Source organism: Halichoerus grypus, chromosome 9, assembly GCF_964656455.1.
Source record: "Halichoerus grypus chromosome 9, mHalGry1.hap1.1, whole genome shotgun sequence".
In the NCBI taxonomy this organism is placed as follows: Eukaryota; Metazoa; Chordata; class Mammalia; order Carnivora; family Phocidae; genus Halichoerus; species Halichoerus grypus.
The window spans coordinates 119,715,841-119,733,145 of NC_135720.1; the positions used below are offsets into that span (position 1 = coordinate 119,715,841).

General features: G+C 55.0%; 1 protein-coding gene and 1 long non-coding RNA gene across 2 annotated transcripts; both read left to right on the top strand.

The window, feature by feature from the left end:
• Positions 1-1,453: 1,453 nt before the first annotated feature.
• LOC144378999 (uncharacterized) lies at positions 1,454-4,191 on the top strand. The gene is made up of 2 exons (XR_013440965.1): positions 1,454-1,620; positions 3,876-4,191. It is a non-coding gene; the product is annotated as an uncharacterized LOC144378999 (long non-coding RNA).
• Positions 4,192-7,272: 3,081 nt separating this feature from the next.
• On the top strand, positions 7,273-11,320 carry FOXC1 (forkhead box C1). The gene has a single exon (XM_036106052.2). The coding sequence runs from the start codon at positions 7,824-7,826 to the stop codon at positions 9,495-9,497; it is 1,674 nt and encodes a 557-aa protein (XP_035961945.2). The 5' UTR covers positions 7,273-7,823; the 3' UTR covers positions 9,498-11,320.
• The last annotated feature ends 5,985 nt before the right edge of the window (positions 11,321-17,305 follow it).

Sequence of the window (17,305 nt, forward strand, 5' to 3'; positions counted from 1 at the left end):
GGAAGGCTGCCCTGGACTTTGCAAATGCTGGGTGGGACCCCTGCCTCACCCACTTGAGAAGCATCTCTAGAACATCTGTGTGCAGACATGCTACCTCTGTGCAAGTCAAGTAAGCTTACACACATACAACAGATTCAAGCATGGGTGTGGATCAACATTTCTCTACAGTTATTACTATTTACCTTCACAAGGGTGTCTGGCAAAGGGTATTGTGTTATACATGAGCTGCCAGAATCATGCTGAACACAAAGAAAGCCTCCATATATTTGCTAATTAAATGGATCAGTCAATATATCCTTGATCTGAAATGCACATTTTAACATCCGAAATAGAGATGAGACTTAATCCATTGGTGATGGTCACTGGTTTAATTTTTCTTCTCTCAGTAGCACATAAAATGATGTACCTTATCCGAAATGGTGTGTTAGACCCAAGGAGACACACAAAGTAAAATTGTGAGGGCGTTGTAACTTCAGCCAGGTAACTTACTCTCTCTGAGACTCAGTTCCCTCCCATATAAGATGCAGATAATAGTGTCCACATCCTTGTGAAGATTAAAAGAAAGGATTACTTGAAGCCCTCAGCAGAATGACAACGTAAGAAATGCTCTGTGCATCTTATTATCGTTGTCTAAGGGTCTGTGGTTGAGACTAGAGAAGTGTCATAGCAAACAAATTTACCCTTCAATAGTATCTACCCCCTCTGCCCCAAACCAAGTGTCTAAAGGAGCAGTCAAACGTTGGAGAAAATGAAGAGCTGTCCCATTTTTTCCAATTCTGACTGGGGTTGTTGTGACCCCAAGCCAAAAGGGACCTCAGTAAAAGCGAATTCCGGATTTCTTTTTCTGTTGCCCCTAACTTAGAGTGTAACCCTAGTCAACTACTGGCCTTAAAAAATAGTAGGGCAAATTTAGGAGTAGCTAAATACTTGGGGCAAGTGCCTCTTTTCCTTTCATACATTTATTTTTATTTAATATTCTGTGGAAATTTGCCTCTTTATTTGCCCTAGTTTATCTTTTCTTATATCTTTGCTTCCAAACTAAATAGCACTAATCCGAATGCATACTTCTCTGCGGGCCAGCGTCTAGCCTTGTGTCTGTGTCTACTGTGTATGTAAATATTGGCAAGTCTCTCCGTGGGCAAAGCTGCAGTGTGCATGGTCTGTGTTGTCATACGGTGTCTCTGGGGTGTGTAAATGTGTGTGGGGGTGTGAGACCGCACTATAGCCACTGTCACTGCCACTCACTAGTCCTGTTCTCTAAACAGGTTCTTTGGAGGTTCAGTTTTTCATAATTAAGACGAAGGTGTGGTTAGAAAACAGGAGTACATTTTCCTGGAAACCAGCAGTCTTCATTTGCAACTTTTATTGGCAAACCTGCCTGCCAGTAAATACATTCCTTGGCATCTCCCAGAATGTAATTCATTTGATGGAGCGGTCTTGCTTTTTTCTGTAACGTGCACATCAATTAAAAGCGGCCGCCTGGAAGGAATGCAGCTGGTGGCTGCAAGCCCCAGGACCAGGTCACCTCGGGCTCCAGGAACAAAAACGTCCCTGGTCCGTGCCTTGGAGTCTGAGATGTTCTCCTCATGGGACTTCAGACTACTCTCGCCTGGACCCTGGGTAGGTCTCAGGGTGAGAAAACAAGGAGCCCGACACCTCGCGGTCCCACTCCAGCAGCGTGGCCACTCCCAGGGACCCCTTCCTCAGGAGACCCTTTCCCCAGGAAAGGCTCCGGAAGTGATGGGTCCGAGCGGGGCAGTGGAGCCTCACGCCCGCGCGGCCAAAGCGCCGCGGAGACAAAGCTGCGGACCGCAGGGGGCGCTCGGAGCACGCGCAGTGCCCGGGTGAGGGAGCCCAGAGCGGCCGGCGAGTCCCGGGCCCCAGGCTGTGGGACTTGGCTGGGGACCTGCGCCGCCAGCCGGGGAGCCCCAGCCCAGTGCGGCCGAGCGGCCTTGGGACTTCCCACACCTCTTCTTCCCTGCTCTGCATTCGCGGGGGAAAGGCGGGAAGCCTGTGGAGGGCGGGAGGGGACCCCGACCACCGGGCCACCGCTTCCAGCCGCAGGCGCTCGCGAGGACAGCTGCCCTCCGGGAGAGGCCTGTTGCACCCAGCCAGGTGTCGGCCGTGTCCCGGCCCTGAGCGGTGCAAACAGCCGGCTCAGGTCGAGGGCCCCGCGGCTGCTCCCCGCAAGGTCTGGGGTGCGAAGCTGTCCGCGCTTTTCGCACACCAGGCCCAGCCTTGCGTCCGCGCAGTGGGACGCCCCGGGGGTAGGGTGAGGGACGTCGGAAGGATCGTCCCAGAGCGCAGGCCCGCCAGGCAAGCCAAGGCCCCGGGGCGTCGAGGCTCAGGCTCTGCGACGGTCGCTTTCCGGCGGGAGGAAGGGTGGCAACCACGGCTCGAGGTCCGCCGCGGGGCGGTGCTGGAGACCCGGGAAGCACCCGCCGCCCGCGGGACACAGGCCCAGCCGCCAGCAAGGTACAACCGACCTCCCCCAGCCTGCGGCTCTGTGGGTCTGTGGGTCTGTCCGCGGATCCGCAGCCAGGGCGCCGCCGTGCAGGAGCGCGCGCTTTTCACTCCAGCCCCCCGGAAGGCGCCTTCGCCCAGCGATTCTCTGATCGCCGCGCCCGCCCGCACCCTGCAATCCCGGCGCTGCGCTACCGCCTCTGGGGCTGGAGGACCGCTGGGCCCTGCGCTGCGCGCGCCCCAAATGTACCGGTGTCACGAAGCTGCGAGGAAGCGGGGCCTCTACCCTTTCAGGACCTGGCTTGCGGCAGCCGTCCTGAGTCTGCTGTGGACCAGGATGCGAGGCCACGCAGGTGCGCGCATGCACACGCGTGCCTCTAGTCCTTTCCGATCATCCACCCCGTCACAGATTTTATTCTCGTCCTGGATTGTTAATGAAAGACGACAGTTCGGGTGTCCATCTACCTCTGCCTGGACAAAGGAAGCCCTCAGTCTTTCGGAGCCAGGCAATAAAGTTAAAGATTCACTTCCCGCATGCCCCATGCCTCTTCCTTGCTATTCAACTCGGCTCTGAGGTGACAGGTGGGCCGACCCGACGGGGTAACCAAGAGCAGGTGTGGCACGAATTCTCCTGTGTAAGTAATTAGTGGGATGGCCCATCTTGGGGACTTGGGGTATGACATTAAATTATCCCATCACATAAACTTCCTGGGGAGATCTGCTCCTACGAGGGCAACTATCCAATCAGTTCAATCTTGTAGACAGGCAATGTGGATCACTTTGTCTTTAAAACATAATCGAAAAACAAACGCTCTTTTTATTTATTGTAGGAATTATTTTTCTGCTGAGGAGAGGACTGAATTACAGGAACTGCGTTAACAGAACCTCTACTCAGAAACCCCCCAACTAAGAAGAAAGAAGAAAGCAGTCCTCTGAGTCTTGGCCACCCAAATGTTGGGTCCCCGCCTCCTCCCTCCTCTGACAAGTCACACTGAAGACAAACTCTACCTTCCGGGCTGACAGTTTGATAACGAATAACGGTTATTGACACCGAAATACCCTCCCCTACCTCTGGGTTCCTGGTCTACCCAAACGAGGCCATATGTAGAACTACAGGCATTTACTTAAATGGCTCAAAGGCACCCCCCGCCCACACACACACACACACACACACACGGACTTTGCTGCGGTTGTTTGTGATTTCGGTCTAGTGGGGAGTTTCCAAATCTCACTGGCGGGATAATTGCCTTAATCTTCCAATTTGTCTCCTGGCAGCGGAGAGGGAGATGGTAGGACGACTGTAGACGTGCAGCCTCCCTCCTGGGTTTGCAGAACCCTCTGGATTCGACGCATGGTCTAGAGCAGAAGTCCCTTCCCTCATCTTCTAAGCCTGCCTTTCCTGTTTTCCGCAGCTCCTGGACCAAGTGGGGGCCCCCCGGGAACCCACAGGAAGGCGGCCTAGACCCCCGACGGGCCAGCTTCCTGGGCATAACCGAGAGCCAAAAGCTGGATACGCCGGAACTGCGGACTGGGAGGGAGTCTGGGCAGGTCCTAGGGACGACTGTGCTGCCGGGGCTGGAAAGTTCCAGAGGGGTCTCTGACGCAGAGGACAATCTGTGTCTCCTGGGCTGGGCTCAAACTGCTGGAGAGTCATTTCTTGAACTCGGGGCTCGCCCCGACCCTTATTCCCTCTACTTGACTTGAATAAAAAGAAAAGAGAAAGAGCTCTTTCTGGCTCCTGGTGACCTGCGTTAGGGCACCATCTCCTCCCTCCCTCCCCCACCCCCCCACTACCCCCAACACACACATTCCTGTGGTGTCACCACGTTCCCGAATCTAGGCATTTCCTGGAGTGCTTGCCACATCTCCCCGGTGCTTTTCTACAGTAGGGGTCCTGGGGAGGCCTTGTTTTAAATATCGCTGTGACGTCACGCCCCCTCCTCAGAGCTAAGAACCCCTCAGTGCGCCCTGGGAATTGTAACCCCACCTGGCAGGTCAAGGATGGGCTGGGGATTGCGGGGCGGGCCAAGCGACAGTTCCACCAAACATCCATTACCGCTGTTGCCTGCAGGACTTTCAGGCTGCAAGGACGGGAGGTGTCAGAAAAGAAGCCCAAGGTTTCCCGCGAGGGCATTTCTGCCAATTGAGTCAAGGGTTTTTCGAGAGACTGACGATTGAACCACCCCAAGGAGCAGGGAAAAGGGGCATCAAAAACTTTAAACTGAAAATAAAAACTTTAGCCTATTCCCCCAAAAGACTTCATTTCTGTGCCTTAACGTTAAAATAACGCCACTAACAACAATAATAAAATAAGCAAAGTACTTGAAATATAATCAAGCCGTTTACTGAAGGTTTGCTTCCGAATAAGCTTATAAAACACAAATGCAAATATCTTTTCCTGGCGAATATCCAGAACTAAACCAGTGGAAAGTTGATCTCTATAAAACTGCATCCCTCCATTTTTTCTCGCATGCCAGATACTAATTTCACAACGGTAACTTTTATATCCAAAGCGGGGAGCCCAGAACACCACCGCCATTCTATTTGCAATTTACATAACAAGCTGTTTACCCTTCTCTGGGCTGGCGGAGGAAGAGAGCGAGGGGAGGGCAGGAGACGGTGTGCTGGGAAGAGACGGCGAGCACAACTGTCCATTGCAAAACCCGGGGGCCCGCTGGCGTTTCTCACATTAGGAAAACAAACGAGTCGCTATTGCTGCTTTCCTGTCCATGCACCGCGTGCGAACAGTGGAGATGCAGTTTAAAGTTCAAATTCACCAAATGCTGGGGTGTTTAGGGAGACCACTTAATTGGCCTCCAGGCTGAAGCCAGAGCGCCCCATAAAGCCTCAGCCAAAGGGGCTGATTATGTCAGGGTACAGGGATGGGTTCTGGACATGAATTCATTTTTCAAGTCGGGGGTCTTCTCCCCACTTCCTCCCTCTGTAAGTGTTTAGGAACCATCAAGTACTGACCCTCCTGCTGATAAATCAAGTGTTTCTTTCAATCCGAGCCCCTGGCCTTGCAAACACCCTGGAAAAGGAGTTTCAAGTGCCCCAAGAGCACAGCAGGCCAAGAGGCAGCTGCCTCAGGAATCGGAACTTCCGGGCAACCCCCCCACCCCCAGGCTAGTTCTAGAAGTAGCAGGTCCTCTTCTCTCCGTGTAAATGTCCATTCTGAAACACGCTGTTTTTTAAATGTTCAAGTGACACGGAGCTGAGCCTCCTACACAAGTCAGCGCCTTTGATATCTAACAACTAAAGCGACAATGAAAATTTTTGTGCAGTGAAGAAGCCGGATTCCAGCTGGGAAGCCAAAAGGGGCTCCCGACACGTCCTTGCAGTTAAAGATTGTCAGAAATTGGGGGAGTGGAGGTGTTAAATGCGTCACACTACTCTTCCTCACAGTTTCCTAAGCTTGCCAGTGCCCCCCCCTCCCCCGGCTTCTGGTAAAGGATCTAGTGTTCAGTCTTCAGGAGGGTCTTTTCTAGAATTGCCAAGATGCAGAATTGCGCTGCAGGCGGAGGGTGGCCGATTTTTTTCCTGCTTCTTCGTTTCTTTCCCTCTCTCCTCTTCCCATCCCATTCCAGTCGTTCAGAAACTACGTTTCAGGCGTGCACAAGGATACGCCTTCTGCGCTTATCCCCCCAGAATCCTTGAGCAGTTCTGCAGGTGCGATTCTGAACATCCCCCCCCCCCCCACCCCGCCCAACACACCCGTTATCTGCAAGCAGGCAGCCCCGCGCGTGTGGAGATGGAGGTTGAACTGAGGCGCGTTAAGTTCTTGGACGTGTTTATTTGCTTCTTGTCATCACACCTGCTAATGTCACTGAGCCCGAAGCGTGACCCCTCCTCTGAGCCGAAACATGCCTGACCAGGCAAAGACCCGGCGGCGTGTGGGGAACTTGAGGGATCACGTATGCCCCTCACCCTCCCCGCCACGGGGGAGCGCAGGGAAGCCTCCTGGCCCTGCAGCTAGCGCCTCAAGCACCCTCAGGGCGCCAAGTGCCCTGGGGGGGACGAGGAGCAAGGGTGGCCGGAAATGGGGGGGGCGGAGCCTACCTGGGCAGCGATCCCGGCAAGGCCCCATATCCCCTCTCCCTTATTTCTACTGGGTAGGGGTCACGAGGAAGCCGAGGTGGGGGCGACAACTCCTGCCCCACCGGGAAAAGCATGGCTGTGACTGAGCCTTTAAAACCCTGTCCTTTGTAACCCAGCTCCGGGCAAGAGGATCTCCAGGTGGGGGGTGGGGGGGCCAATGAACACATCTGTGAACCAAGTGAGACTGGCGACGAGAGGGAAGGAAGAGGTGGAAAGAGAGGAAAGGTGAGGGGAAAAGGAGGGGAAGAGAGGCCCAGGAAATCCCGGCACTGGAGTCAGCCAGATCGACCAGGGAATGGGAGAGAGCCAGCCCGAGTTGGGGCTCGAGGACTCGGTGACATCTGGGAGCGGTGGACCGAGGAAGGGTCTGCGTGGGGCCCAGGAGGACCCAGGAAGTCTGCGAGAACAATGGACGTCTGTGCGGAGGGCCGGGGGTGGGAGACTGCGGGCGGCTGCGGCGGGCGGCTGGAGCTCGGGGGCCGATCTTGCTGTGGGTGCAGGCCTGGCACGGCCAGGGGCAGGGGTAGGGGCGCCGGCTCCGAGCCGCCGGCGCGCGTGTGGTCAGCCCCGCGGTCCTCCCGCAGCTGGGCGCGGGCAGCCTGGGCTCGGCCTCCGGCTCATTCAGAGGCGGTTCTCGCCTACCATTGGCTGCTGCTGCTGTGGTGGGGCGGGGCTCCGCTGCCCGGAAAAAAATGTAACTGCGTAAAAAAGTCCTCGCCTGGGTGACGGATGCTCAAAAGTTCAGAAGTTTTCCCAATGCTTCCTTAAGCGGCCGGCGCGCGAGAGACTGAAAAAAAGGTGACGCGGGGCCCGGCAAGGCGGCCGGCGCGCTGCCCCCCGCCCCTGGTTATTTGGCCGCCTTCGCCGGCGGCTCAGGGCAGAGTCTCCTGGAAGGCGCAGGCAGTGTGGCGAGAAGGGCGCCTTCTTGTTTTTTAGTTTTGGCTCTGTTCTGCCGTTCTCGCCTGGAAGTTGCTCCGCGGGTTCCTTCAAGGCCGTTTGCCGCGTCCTCGTCCGGCCCTCTCCCCTAGCACCGACCCCGAAGTGGCCCGAGGCGTCCCAAGAGCCCGAGCGAGCGCAGGGAGAGGCCGCGCGCGGCCGGCGGTTTCGGGAGGCGGCGGCGGCGGCCGAGCCGGACTCAGCGCGGCGGCCCGGCACCAGCTCTGTGGGGCCCGGACTCGGACTGGGCAGCCGGCGCGGCGTGGCCGGCCTAGGGAGGGTGGGGGGCGGCGGGAGGCGCGGGGCGGCGGCGGCGAGCGGGGGCCATGCAGGCGCGCTACTCCGTGTCCAGCCCCAACTCCCTGGGAGTGGTGCCCTACCTCGGCGGAGAGCAGAGCTACTACCGCGCGGCGGCGGCGGCGGCCGGGGGCGGCTACACCGCCATGCCGGCCCCCATGAGCGTGTACTCGCACCCGGCGCACGCCGAGCAGTACCCGGGCGGCATGGCCCGCGCCTACGGGCCCTACACGCCGCAGCCGCAGCCCAAGGACATGGTGAAGCCTCCCTACAGCTACATCGCGCTCATCACCATGGCCATCCAGAACGCCCCGGACAAGAAGATCACCCTCAACGGCATCTACCAGTTCATCATGGACCGTTTCCCTTTCTATCGGGACAATAAACAAGGCTGGCAGAACAGCATCCGCCACAACCTCTCGCTGAACGAGTGCTTCGTCAAGGTGCCCCGCGACGACAAGAAACCGGGCAAGGGCAGCTACTGGACGCTGGACCCGGACTCGTACAACATGTTCGAGAACGGCAGCTTCCTGCGGCGGCGGCGGCGCTTCAAGAAGAAGGACGCGGTGAAGGACAAGGAGGAGAAGGACCGGCTGCACCTCAAGGAGCCGCCGCCGCCGCCGCCCGGCCGCCAACCCCCGCCTGCGCCGCCCGAGCAGGCCGACGGCGCCGCGCCCGGACCGCAGCCGCCGCCAGTGCGCATCCAGGACATCAAAACCGAGAACGGTACGTGCCCCTCGCCGCCCCAGCCCCTGTCCCCGGCCGCCGCCCTGGGCAGCGGCAGCGCCGCCGCGGTGCCTAAAATCGAAAGCCCCGACAGCAGTAGCAGCAGCCTGTCGAGTGGGAGCAGCCCCCCGGGCAGCCTGCCTTCCGCGCGGCCGCTGAGCCTGGACGGCGCGGAGCCCGCGCAGCCGCCGCCGCCGACCGCCCAGCCCGCGCCGCCGCCGCCGCACCACAGCCAGGGCTTCAGCGTGGACAACATCATGACGTCGCTTCGGGGGTCGCCGCAGGGCGCGGCCGCGGAGCTCAGCTCAGGCCTCCTAGCCTCGGCGGCCGGGTCCTCGCGCTCGGGCATCGCACCCCCGCTGGCGCTCGGCGCCTACTCGCCTGGCCAGAGCTCTCTCTACAGCTCCCCCTGCAGCCAGAGCTCCAGCGCCGGCAGCTCGGGCGGGGGCAGCGGCGGAGGGGGCGGCGGCGGCGGCGGCGGCGGCGGCGGCGCGGCGGGAGCCGGGACCTACCACTGCAACCTGCAGGCCATGAGTCTGTACGCTGCCGGAGAGCGCGGCGGCCACTTGCAGGGCGCGCCGGGGGGCGCGGGCGGCTCGGCGGTGGACGACCCCCTGCCCGACTACTCTCTGCCCCCAGTCACCAGCAGCAGCTCCTCGTCCCTGAGTCACGGTGGCGGCGGCCAGGAGACCGGCCACCACCCTGCGGCCCACCAAGGCCGCCTCACCTCGTGGTACCTGAACCAGGCGGGCGGAGACCTGGGCCACTTGGCGAGCGCGGCGGCGGCGGCGGCGGCCGCGGGCTACCCGGGCCAGCAGCAGAACTTCCACTCTGTGCGGGAGATGTTCGAGTCGCAGAGGATCGGCTTGAACAACTCTCCGGTGAACGGGAATAGTAGCTGTCAGATGGCCTTCCCTTCCAGCCAGTCTCTGTACCGCACGTCCGGGGCTTTCGTCTACGACTGTAGCAAGTTTTGACACCCCCGCCCCCCCCAAAGTCGTACTGAATCGAACCCTAAAGCAGGAACAGAAAAGAACCATCAATGCAAAATCGAAACCAAAAAAATAAAAGAAAGAAAGAAAGAAAAAGAAATCCAATTTAAAAAAAAAAGAAAACCTCGAAAAACATTCACCAAACCAGCGAACAGAATCCCTCCAAAAATTCAACTCACCAGCACAAAGAAAACTATTTTCTTAAAAGATTCAGAGCCACCTTCACTTTGCCTTATCTAAATAAACAAAACGGTAAACTATTTTGTACAGAGACAGCAAAATCATGGTTTATTAAAGGACAGTGTTACTCCAGATAACACGTAAGTTTCTTCTTGCTTTTCAGAGATCACGCTTTCCTCCTTTCTCTCCCATTCCCCTGCCCTTCTCTTTCCTCCACCTCTCACCTGTAAGATATTTTATCCTATGTTGAAAGGAGGGGGGAAAGTCCCCGTATATGAAAATCGCTCTCTTTTTATTCATGGACTTGTTTTAAAATGTAAATTGCAATATAGTAATTTATTTTTAATTTGTAGTTGGATGTCGTGGACCAAACGCCAGAAAGTGTTTCCAAAACCTGACGTTAAATTGCCTGAAACTTTAAATTGTGCTTTTTTTCATTATAAAAAGGGAAACTGTATTAATCTTATTCTATCATCTTTTTTTCTTTTTGTTGAACATATTCATTGTTTTGTTTATTAATAAATTACCATTCAGTTTGAATGAGATCTATATGTCTGGATACTTTAATACAACCTTAATTATTATAAGAAAAAAAGATTTCAGATTAAAACATGAGAAATGACCTATTCTCCTAAATAGCTGAAAAATGGAGAAACCCTCTGACTATTCCTTGTCAAATAAAAGTCTCTTTTTGTTTAGATTTATTTTTTTTCCTGCAGCATCTTCTGCAAAATGTACTATATAGTCAGCTTGCTTTGTGGCTAGTCAAAAGATATTTTCCTAAACAGATCTGAGTTGGCATATACACTAATATATTTTTTTCAGTAAGGACAGAACATGATCTGGAAATTCTAAGCCCATGAATCAGCAGCAGTGTTACCACAGTGCTACCTGTGTGTAGAGATATGTGAATGTTCCTCCAGATATACACAGATGAATATTTGGCTTGTGTATCACATTAAAAATCGTGATGTCTGTTATACATACATCCCCGTGAGCCAAATGCTGGATAGATATTTTGCCTATTAATTTCACTCCTTTGTAAGAGGAAAAATAAACCAGTTTTTAAATGTATGTATATAACTCATCCACATTTACAATCCTTCATGTATTACATAGAAGGGTTGATTTAAAAAAAAAAATATATATATATATATATATACTGTGGGTTGGAAAGGGATATTTAATCTCTGGGAAACTATTTTAGAAGATATGTTTGTAGAACAATTATTTTTAAAAAAAAGATTTAAAGCAATAAGAAGGAAGGAGAGAAGAGCAGAACATTTTAGTCTAGGGTGGTTTCTTTTCAATCCATTTTTTCTTGTTAATTTACAGTTAAACCTAGGGGGCAACCCAGATTGGCCCTCCCCCTTTGTAAATAACCCAGGAAATGTAATAAATTCATTATCTTAGGGTGATCTGCCCTGTCAATCAGACTTTGGAGAGATGGCGATTTGATTACAGACATTCAGGGCCTTTCAGTTTGTTTTCGAGATAATACAGTTTCCTGCTATCTGCCGCTCCTATCTAGAGGCAACACTTAGCAGTAATTGCTATTGCTTGTTGTCAAAATTTGATCATTGTTAAAGGATTGCTGCAAATAAATACACTCTAATTTCAGTCAAAAACTGCTTTACGTGGCCTCTGATTTGCTGGGTCTCCTCCCTGAGTCGTAACCTAATAGCTAGGGAAGATCGCAGCGGCCCAGGGCGCGGGTATCTCTCCGGGTCAGGCTGGCTGGGACTCGCCTGACTGCCGCGTTTAAAACCTCTTGGCTGTTCTCAGCCCATGGCCCTGGAGCTGCCTCGGGTTATCCCCTTGGGGTGGGCGGTGAAGGGAAAGAATCCATTGCCAGACCTCCTAGTTTGTGCGTTGGTCCACTTTTGGGAGCCGACCCTGGAGCCAGGACTTGCGGACAAAGGGTCCGGTGGCTGGAGCTGGGTTGTCTAGGCCCGGATGGGAAGCGGCAGCAGGTGACCAACGGAATGGCCCCGTCCGCTGGGACGGGTGACCTATCCCAAGGCCGGGCAGCTCCGGCAGCCAGAGACCGTACCTTTCTCGACTTGCCTGATGCAACGTTTTGGGATGGGGACTTGGCGAGGCTAGACCTGTGGCCCACTCGGGGCTTTCCTGCTGGGGCGTTTCTCTGCGGCCCGGGTCCTGCGGGTCGCTCCTGGCCCGACTCCGGCCTCCGGGACGCCGCTCCCGGACGGGAACGCTCTGCAGCTAATTAGCTGTAATTACCCGCCGCGGCCTGGGCCCGGCTTCTGTTTGTGTTTAGAGCTCCTTCCTCTACCACCACCCCCCCGCCACGCTTGCCCTCCCCCCCCCGCCCCAACGCCTCCCCTCCCCGGGTTCTCGCTTTCCTCGCCGCTGCCTACCCCCCCCCCCAACGAAATCAGTTGTTTCGGGGAGAAAAGAGTCCGAGGAGACCTCTTGTTAGGTGAGATGGATTAATCGCAGGTTGGGTCGTGGGTGCCGGGAAGACCAGGCTGAGCAGAAAACGGCAAAGAGCAGGGCTGTGTGTGGAGGGACGAGGGTCGCGGAGCCAGGAGGAGCGCTTTGGGGCCTTCGCCGCCTGGGCCGGGGGGAGCCGCGGGAAAAGTAGCTTGCCCAGCTCCTATCCCGCACCTCCGCCTCGCGCCACCTGGTCCACGGTACTCCCTTTTTATACTCCTCGCTGGCCGCCTTTGTTTTGAAGACACAAGCGTGTTTAGGTGCTCAGCCGGGGTGGAAAGGTCACAGGCACTCCATTGCTCTCGGGTGACAACGCGACCCGCTCCAGCCCGCAGCCTCCGCAGCTGCACGATTTGCAGGACAACCCCCAGCCCGCCCCGCCGGGGCCTGGTCGCGCCGGACCTGCCTGGGCCAGCGCGTGGGCCCCAGGCGGCCTCCCTGGCTGGGCTGCGTCCTCGCGCGGCGTGTGGGGTCGGTTTCCAGAGGCCACAAATCACTTGGCGGTGGCCGGCGCGGGGAGTCGCTCGGCCTAAGGGACGCGAGAGATATGCAAAGCGGGCAGGGGGTTCGGCGTGGTCGGGGTCCACGTGCTCGTACCCCTCTGCCTCTCCTTGGGCCTGGGCTTTGCAGCCGGAGCACGTCGCGGCCGCTGCCAGCCCCGGGCCTACCCCAGCCTGGCTCTCGAGAGCTCGACCGCGCCGCTCCGAGGGGTGGGCTGCGGGACGGTGAGGCAGGCGATGTGGGCCGGAGGCGCGGTCCGGGGCTGCCTCTGCCCTCGCGCCCCGAGGGAGCGCACGCGGCCTGCGCTGGAGCGGCCTTGCGGGGGTGAGCGCGGCGGGGGAAAGAACCCGCTCGCTCCCGGCTGGGGACCCTTCCCGCCCACGCCAGAATGCGGTGTGGGCAGCGGGCACCCCTCGCTCTTCCTTCCTTGGGGCCCGAGTTCCTGAGGCTAGAGAAGGCACCCTGCATGAGTGCTGTGCTTGGGCTTCTGCGGGCCCGCGAAGAGCTCCTCTCCTAAACTCCTGGGAGTGTTTACACACTTGCCCGGGACAAGCTTCTTAGCAATCATTCTTGCCCTCTTCTGTTGCAACGTTTGAAAGTTTAGGCATGGAAGACATGAGTCTAGGAAGGTGTTTGTGTTATTCATATATACTGATTTCTACATGAGTTGCCTAAGTAATAGTTCAGAAGCTATGTTTGAGTGGAAGGTCAGAAGTTCTGCTCATTTTTCTGATTTTTTAAACCATATAGGTAACGTTTTCTACTCTCAATACATGTGCTTTTGGACTCTCATCCAATTTAAGAAAAAAACAACTACTGTTGACCTTATTGAATCTGGGAGAACTACTTATTCCTTGGTGGTTTGCACATTTGATATGCACTTTTTCAGCAATAAGGATATTTTTTCTGTAAAATATTCTAAGAGAAACTTCTTGCTATTTTAACTAACAGACAGTACATTTTGAAATTAGCCTTGGACACAAGGCAGGATCTAGTGGTCGGGACTTGGCTAATTTTGAAGTGAGCTTCTGTAGAAAACTTTGGGATAGTAAGTATTTTGTCCTTTATGTAGCAGTGGGTGCATTTATTTGCTTAGCAATTTATACAGTGAGCAAGTAAATGCCAGCATGTTACATGCCATATAAAAACTTGCATTTTGGCATATTGCACGTGTGGTAGGAACGCGTGCTGTTTTCCAGGGCTACATAGTTAGCAGAGCTTTTTTCACCAGACTGCATGCAAACAAGCATGCATTTTACAATTTATCATTCTACACAGTTTGTGTCATTAATAATCGATGTTTGCAGAGGAATAAGGCTCAATTGTGCTGGTGGTCTGTAAGCTCTTGGCTATTTCCTGCGGGGGTCAGAAATAAGGGTCAGGAAACAAGAGTGCCTTATAGCCCTATCAGGCTCCCCTGAACTTCAATAGGTAAAGAAGAGACATAGTGGACCTTTTCTCTCCCACCCTGTTCTCTAGGGAGGGGGTCTCAGTTTTAAGATGGAGGGCCGTTAGTTTTGTTCTTCATGGTCCAAAATTCCAGAGAGGCCCTGAACCCTCCACAGGTCCAGGCTGCTTGGCCAGGCTGCCCAGGAGGGAGAGGAGGCATCCATTGGGGAGCCAGGTCCCGGACACCCACATCCGTGTTCTCCCCAGCTGTTCGTGGTACTGGAAACAACAGTGGTGGGGCAACCCTTTCTTTCTACCCGCACTCCACATCTTACAGCTCCTGGAGAGAGGCCCCGTTTGCTTCTGAGCCCAGTTCTCACTACTGGATCCTGCCTGCTCTCCAGGGCCTTCTCTTTAGACTCCTCTCAGCTCATTTCAGAGTGGGTTCATGAAGCCATTAGCCCTTCCCATCGGGTCATAAACAAATGTCGCGTTAAGGGCAAGATTGATAGTGGCCATGTAATAAAGCTGGCCAGGCAGGTTAGATTCTGTGCGGACATTCTTTAGCTAAGCAGGGAGCTTTGGAGGGAGGCAGGGAGAAAAGGGACCAAGAGACTATGTCATAGTCCTCACCCCACCAAGTTTTGGGGTGTGGGGGAGCAGAGAGTGGAGAAGCCTTAAGCTCAGGAGAGCTCCCAAAAAGCAAGACCTAGTTTATTCAGACAGTGGTCACAACGGCATGGGGGAAAAAAAAAAACTGCTGAGATTTGCTATGGGGCCCTAAATGTCATCTTCAGACACCTACTTTTCTGAAAGCTCCTATTTCAATTTATAAGGAGGTTAAGAGGTTCCTTGAAATGAGCTTTTATTAATGGCATTTTCACTCGCACTTAAACAGAAAGTCTTCCTTTACTATTTGGGTTCTACATTCATAGCTGGACTTTTGTGACCTGATACCTCCTTTACTCTGTCTCTCCCTTTTTGAGTGTGATTCCAATGTAGTCATTACGTTCTATATGTCTTTGTACCTCTATCCCTCTATCCCACTCTTTGTCACTTTCTTCCCCCCCCTTCCTCCCAGGCCGTTTTAAAAGTCCTGGGGGCCCCAAAGTTTCTCCCGGATGTCTCGCAGCTTAAGCTACCTACCCAGTGGCAAGTATGCTCAGGCTCTGAGCCCTCTGGGTGATGGGCCACATGGGGTCCTGACCTGGAGGGTACACTCAGGCCTCAGACAGAGCTGGGGCCACGTGTGAGCAGGACTGGCAGGTTCCAGGTCTGAGTCCAGTTGGAAAAGGAGCAATACTTAATTAAATGAATTCCAGCTCCAAAATCCATTCAGAAGAATGAAAGCCCCTTCTCCACGACATTCTCAACGTGATTAGGAGTGGAAAATTGAGCAAAATGTACCATGTCCGCCTTATTGGAAACCAAAATACGGCACAGAGAGCATAAGGCCTGACTTAAGACCTTTGTTGTGCTCCTTTCCCATCTTACCGTGGCTCCAAAGAAACCCTCTGTTTTATATTATTTTTTTTATTGTTTACTTGATTTTTTCCCTCACTGATTTTAAATTTGTGGCATATTGAGCGTATTATAGGAGATGCAGTAGGATCTGGAATTCCCTTGCATATAGGCCTGAGTCTGTCTTCAAGACAGGAGAGAGGGGTGGAGCACCCATAGCGAGGCAGCCTGAGAAGAGAGGCTGGTCTGAGTGGTCCTCAGAGAGGGCCTGACATTGCTTCCTGCTCAGAGTCTACCCACCTGGAGTCTGGAGGGTGACTCCGAAAACCTGAGGGGCTCTTCCATAGGCCTCTTTGCTCTTCCAGATGGCACCTGCCTCTATTCTCCCAAAGAGCATCTTCTCTTTTCACTGGTCTGCCCTTGGGTTCCTCCAAGCCCACTGGTCAGCACTGCTGGTCACTTGTACTAAACTGCCCATCTTCTTCCCTTAGCTGTCCCTGTTCCCAAGAAGGAGACTGGGTGGGCTTCTCATTTACCCCCTAAGTCAACACAGCTCAGTGCTACTTGGGTGGGCATGGAAGTGCAATTTGTGAGCCCATGGAGTGAGCAGCGGGCTGGCAGCCAGGGCCAGGTGGTGGGGCCTCTCCATTGACCTGGGTGGTGGGACCCCAGGCAGGGCCTAGGGACAGGGCTTGGAGGGGTCTCAGAACTCGAGGTTGGGGAATGAAGAGGTCCGAGGTAGAACTTTGAGGTTGATTTAGATTGAGAGATGAGAGACAGAGACATAGACAGATGGAAGGAGAGGGGAGAGGGAGAGAATAAGAAAGGGAAGACAGGCACCCTCCCTCCCCCATTACCTACCCTAGGGAAAGAGCAGGAAAACCAACACATTTAGCGCCATTAACTCTTAAGGACTCCGCATTTCCTTCGGTATAAAATCAGGTCATTGGTCCCTGAGGTGTACCAGGGTCTTGTTAATGGGTACAGATGTGCAAACAGGACAGAGTTGAGGAGCAAGTGTTTAGGTGGCAATGGGATTCTTAAAAACCTGCCATTGGAGGAAAAACGAAAACTGTCCTCTGAACTGAGCAAACCCTGAATCCTGGAAGGTGTTCAGGGCAGCCCCTGTCCTCGGAGCCCGGTGCGCTAGGACCGTGTTGAGGGGTGCCATTGTCCCCCAAGTCGGGCTGGGTCTGCAGCGCCAGGGTTCGCGTTCCGGTCGGGCCGGCCACCGGGGCCTCTCTGCAGCACGGGCACCCCCGACAACAGAGGGGGGGCTTCCTTGCCGTTCCAAAGAGGATGTCTACTGTCACCCACGGAGGACTCACACGGACAGTGGACAATGGGCTTCGCAGCTGGCCGCTCGGGGAGTGTGGTGGGCTAACCCGGGGTGGAAGGGTGCCGCCCGAGCCTCTGCCGGAAGTGTCCCGGGGAGAGCCCGGAGGGGGGCTGGGAGGGGATGGAGGCCCCGTCGTTGTTCCCAGAGCCAAGGGCTGCCTAGGTGCTAGAAATTCCCTGAGAGAACTCGAGGGGCTGATGTCCTAGGTCACCTGTCCCGCGTCCTTACGGGGGCTTCCTGCGTGCCCACTCCCACTCTGATTCCACGGAATATCCAGGAGGTGCAGGGCAGTTGTTTACAGTGCATTTGCCGACCGAGAAACAATGTGCCATTGCTCTGCATTTGCGGGCCGCCTCCCGGGCCGGCCTACCCACCGGCTCAGTCCCCAGGAAAGGGTCCGTGGAGCCAGGGGCCCCGGGGTGCCGCCAGGATTAGGCCTCCCCTCTCCCTCCCTCCCTCCCGGGCT